A 5,385-nucleotide genomic window follows, 5' to 3' on the forward strand; every position below is an offset into this window, starting at 1 on the left:
GAGAATCGACCTATCCGGTGTCGACTCGATTTGTCGTCCGGTGGTCGTTTCCGTGGTATCGCAGAGAACCTCCATTGATTGGAGGTGGATGACACCCGGTTCGCCCCCTAACTCGCTTATTTGGTTGTCCAGTCGGGCTTCCAAGTCTGCCTTTGTGCCCGATATGTGTAATCCGCGGGATCCACGTTCGCGACGTAATTCGGCCAACGTGAGGTGCGCGATCGGTTTTCCGGACACATTCAATTATTTGATTTCTGGCCGTTAAACTACGCAAGGTCGTCGACAGCGGTGTACAATAAAAGTCTGTGTCCGGTACGCGATGGCTGTTGACGGAAAAAAAACGCGAGCGGTGTGTGTGTATCCGGCGGTGTGTTTACGTTGCGTGTTTGTCGCGGCGGCGGGTCCGGTTTTTTGTAAACACGGTAATCACGCCTACGGTTATCACGTCAACGATAAATTGATAGACGACGGCGGCGGCTTATCGGTGATTAAGGTACGTTTTCCTAGGAGCGCGTTTTTTGCGTCGTGTATAACGTATTACGCTTAGCGCAGTACGTCATCCACTTATTCTTTTGAAATTAATCACACTGTTTTCCTACAGAGCGCAACACGTTGCGTGTCAGCGCAATAAGCTCGGCGCGATTCGTCGACTGACGAGAAAGGCAGTCTATTGTGTTGCGCGCAGCGTTTTATAGAAATTGTGGTTTTCTATTTTGCTATTTTATATTATATTAAAGTGTTTTCAAAATAATAAAATGCATAAAAGTAGTTGTGTTGGGCCAAGCGTTCGTTTTTCGGGTGACGACGACGATCAGTTGATTGCATTTGTTAGTAATCATACAATATTATATGATTTGAAGAATCCGGATTGCAAAAACACATTAAAAAAAGATCTCATATGGGAGGAAGCTGGAAAAATTCTGAATAGGACAGGTAAAAAGATATGTTTATATGTAGATTTTTTAGAATTATAATTGCATATTTATTCATAAAAACAACTTCATTTTTTCCTCATTCGTATTTACTTTTCAATTTACACAATTTAATTTTATCAATTCATATATTTAGTCTGTTGTCGCATTATTATTATAATCTATTTATATTTATTATAGTCTATTTTCCCAAAAACGACTGTGGTCTGCGATAATGCAATAACAACAATATTTATATGATAAAATAAACATTAAGTATATTATTACGTCTTGTTTTGTATTTATTATTAAAGTATTTATATAATATGAAAATAATTACCTAATATTATTATTAATATTAATTTTTACACTATTTGTAACATTCAAAAATTAAGGTACTATACTAGTATATATATACCACATATATACCACTTATATTACTACTATTACACTTATATTTATATTTATATTTAAAAGTATGAATTTTATTGTCGTTAAGTACTCAATCTTCATGGTTAGTAAAATCCTGGGTACTGAAGTAATCAGTAAATCGACTTCTCACTTGAAATCCGTCAGACTTGGTAAAACCACCTGTACCTGCTAAAGGAATCATATTTTGTGTAGGGAAATCTTCTACGTCTTGGTATATAACCAGTTGGGATTGATTTCTATGTATATAATCATCTCTGAGCATGTTATGCAAGCAACAGCACACTACAATGACCGAGTCTACATTTTCAGGTTTCAGATTTATGGGAGTGAAAAAAATTCTAAAAATCGCACACATAATTCCAAAAGCATTTTCAGATACTCTTCTGGCTTTGCTCAGTCGGTAATTGAACTTCCTTTTATTCGGATCTTCTAACATCTGTGCTTTGGAGTATGGCTTCATTATATGCTCACTTAACCGGAACGCTTCATCACCAACTTTTACGTGAGGCAGCAAGATGTTAGAATGCGGGAGAAATTTCGAGGGCGGAAATATAGTTTCATTTTTTACCAACAACCCCATTTTCGACTTATTAAAAATGCCTGCATCGCCCTCCTTTCCATACGAACCAACATCAATAACTACAAACTTGCAATTAGCATCGATCATTGCAAGAAGTACAATAGAAAAAAATCCTTTGAAGTTGAAATACAAACTTCCCGACTTAGAAGGTGCCACTATTCTCACATGTTTGCCGTCAATGGCTGCAACACAATTAGGGAAATCCCAACGTTTCTTAAATTCTTCAGCCTTTTGGTTCCAGTTTATCTGATCTGGTGAAGGTAGAAAAATAGGTACAATTTGTTTTTGTATCGCAGCCAAAACCTTGGGTACAAATGTGCTTATAGCAGAAGGAGAGATGCGGTAACCAAATGCCAGCGATCTAAAGGATTCTCCTGTGGCTAGAAATCTGAAACAAATAGTTATATGTATATGAATTAGTCAGCACCATTTTACAGAATGTACATTTGCTATTTTTTGAATTTTGTTATATACGTTATTTTGCGGATTAATTTTCGGTTTTTGCGGATTACTAGTTTTTTTCACAAAATAATGTATATAACAAATATAATGAGTATTATTGACATTGTACATTAAGAGTGGTCCTTATAATGGCCAATATGAAAAAAAAAATTATATAAAAAAAGAATAGAAAACTAGGTGTATATGTATCTTTGTGTTTGATTGCTATAGAAACTGAGTGCAAGAAGCGATGGAAAAGTGTGCGTGATCATTATAGGAGAGAAAAAAAGGAAGGGAAAGAAACAGGAAAAGCTGCTAAAAAAAAGAGAGCTGTTTACTGGGATTGCTTGAGATTTTTAGATGTAGTGGAAGATGAAAGAGACAGTTTTTCAAACATATCCGAGCATGAAGTGACTGGCGTTGGCGATGAAGAAGATAAAGTAGTGGAAGAATGTGTTTCAACCGAGCAAGAGTCAGACCAATCAACTCTTCCTATAACTTCTGTACACACTCCTACTGAACATACTCAGATGTCAAGTGGTCTAAAGACTTCCTCTGATGATTTTAAAATACCAAAATCAAATAAAAGGAAAGAAAATGCTTTTATTGATAAATACTTAAAAGAAAAAAAGGAAGATAGGGATCATTTTAAAAAGTGCTTAGAAGAGCTTACAACACCAGAAGACGCAACAGACATGTTTTTCAAAACTGTAGCTGCTACTGTGAAAAAATTTCGCCCAGACCTCGCCACTAAGACAAAAGCAAAAATTTTTCAAATCACAACAGAAATGGAATTTTTGAACCAGCAGTCACTAAATACCGGATTCACTAACATTATTCACGGTGATAATGAAAATTCCTACCACTCATCTGCAGCATCATCTACATGCACTACACCATATACTTTTACCCCTGCGGACACTGACTCGGAAACTTCCAATTTTTCCAGTCACATGATTAGTGATGCTATGAAGGGAATTTTAGATGATGAAGATTTGTAATATTTTCAATATTTTATAAAATAATAATATTTTAATTTTTATTATAATTTTCATTTTTAACATTATTTATAATAATTTAATGATAAGCTACATTTATATGCATATATAACCTCATATACCTTAATGATTTTTTTATATGGAGAATAAGATGATTTAATAAATAATTTTAAAGATTATTTAAATAAAATGAATTATTACTTTTCATAGATCACTTACCTAAGAGTAAGAGCCAATTTTTCCGCAGCAGTTATAGGTGTTTTTACTCTGTTTTATGAGGCAGTTGTCAAATCCCCTTCTACAAGGTTCAAAATGTAGGCAAACATCTCACGAGTTATTCGGAAATAACTTTTAAACCGTTGCTCTTCATCGACAAGGTGGTTATTTATCAACATTTTGAAAATACCCTCGTTTTCTCGTTTATTATAAATGTCACTGACTTTCTTTCTTAAATTCCAATGTTCATGGAGCATATATTCTTCATCTTCGTCATCGATTGTTAAATGTCGAAGAATAAGCAGTGCAATTAGTTTTTTCTTTCTTTCACGACGATTCATTGCAATTGCAAAATTATTAATTAATAATTATAATAATATAATAATAATTAATAATAATACTGTACTAGTAATATTGTATTTACTTAATAAATTATTACAAATGCACTACACACTGATCACACTTCCAGTAGTCAACTGAATTGTTCAACCACTATATTTTATAGGAAAACACTTTTACGCCGCGTAAGACGTTTTACGCTCACGTCGACGTGATCGGTTTCTGCGGCGCAAAAAACGCGCTCCTAGGAAAACGTACCTTAACGACGACGCGGGCACGTGTGTCGCGCGATCTCGGCGGCGGAGTTTTGATAGACCGGTTTCCGGCAGTTCGTCGTATATTTTTTTTTTTTTGATCAGTCTCGGCGGTATCGGTTTACCTTGCTGTTGGTGGGCTAATTAAATTTCTTTCCTACCTAGCCCATTTGTATCCAACCGCTATCTCGCGCGTGCGTCTATTTTCGTTGCCCGGGTCCCAATTATTTTACGATTGTGTGCTGTATTTGGGAATTCCGTACCTCGCTCGATAATATTAGAACCTCCGAGGACGACCTGACTTATATAACTACGTAAAATAAGCAGGGCGTGTGGTAAAAACAAGCGAAAATTTGACTTACCCTTTTTGCTGACCGGTTCAATCCTTCCGGGGAGCCAATTTGTCGTGGACCGGTGGGAGGCACAACGCACAATTTAATAATAATAATAAGGAATAATAAGCACAACGCGGTTGACGAGTTGGTAATGGCCCGTGGGCCGTATATTAACAGGCGTGAGCACTTAAAAATAATAATTATAATAGTGATCAACACGATCGTGCGCAGAGTGGCGAACACCGAATAACAAAAAATTAAAATAATAAAATAACAAGATCACGTTGCTTTCTGTGTATGCAGAGGGATGGTGTTAAATCGTAGGACGCGAAAGTGGCGATGTGACCATGCGAAGAGTTGACGAACAACATCCCGCCGTTCCGGCGCGCTAGTTTTTGCTTTGACAACACGAATTCCGATAGTGATTCGGAGGTGATCTGTCGTGTAGAAAGGATTTCCGCAACTGTGCTTGAATTTCGGGGTTGTCGAAACTTTCTAACAGTTCCGTCCGAAATTCGGTCCACTTCCGTCCAACGCCACTTAGCTCCGTATTTAAGTCGGTCGGTTAAGGGTGCAATGGTGTCCGAGTAGTCGTCAACAAACTGGCTGTACCAATTGCATGTTCCTAAGAACCTACGCAGGTCTTTAACCTTCTGGGGACATACTTGCCTTCGGCGGTGCCGATGCCCCACTCTCCCCGTTCCTTAAGGAAGGTGCGGGGTGCGACTCGTCGGTATCGTCATCCGTGAATTATCGGCTAATTAGGAGACTATAAATACGTTCGGCGGCGTCCGTTGTGGTCATAGAGTAATATAGAGAGGGCATAGTCTATACCAGAGGTTCTCAAAGTCAAATGAATCACGGACCCCCACCTAAAGA

General features: G+C 37.3%; 1 protein-coding gene across 1 annotated transcript; it reads left to right on the forward strand.

Moving 5' to 3' along the window:
• Positions 1 to 611: 611 nt before the first annotated feature.
• On the forward strand, positions 612 to 3,365 carry LOC112681294. The gene is made up of 2 exons (XM_025551559.1): positions 612 to 933; positions 2,596 to 3,365. The coding sequence occupies exons 1-2, from the start codon at positions 756 to 758 to the stop codon at positions 3,363 to 3,365; spliced, it is 948 nt and encodes a 315-aa protein (XP_025407344.1). The 5' UTR covers positions 612 to 755.
• The last annotated feature ends 2,020 nt before the right edge of the window (positions 3,366 to 5,385 follow it).

The sequence above is a fragment of the Sipha flava genome, unplaced genomic scaffold (genome assembly GCF_003268045.1).
Source record: "Sipha flava isolate LNK unplaced genomic scaffold, YSA_version1 18964_pilon_pilon, whole genome shotgun sequence".
NCBI classification, from domain to species: Eukaryota; Metazoa; Arthropoda; class Insecta; order Hemiptera; family Aphididae; genus Sipha; species Sipha flava.

Excerpts from the sequence above, each read along its gene's own strand:
- LOC112681294 (XM_025551559.1), top strand. The coding sequence starts at position 756 with ATGCATAAAAGTAGTTGTGTTGGGCCAAGCGTTCGTTTTTCGGGTGAC. Across the intron at positions 934-2,595 it reads AAAAATTCTGAATAGGACAG|AAACTGAGTGCAAGAAGCGA; the intron begins GTAAAAAGATAT and ends TGATTGCTATAG.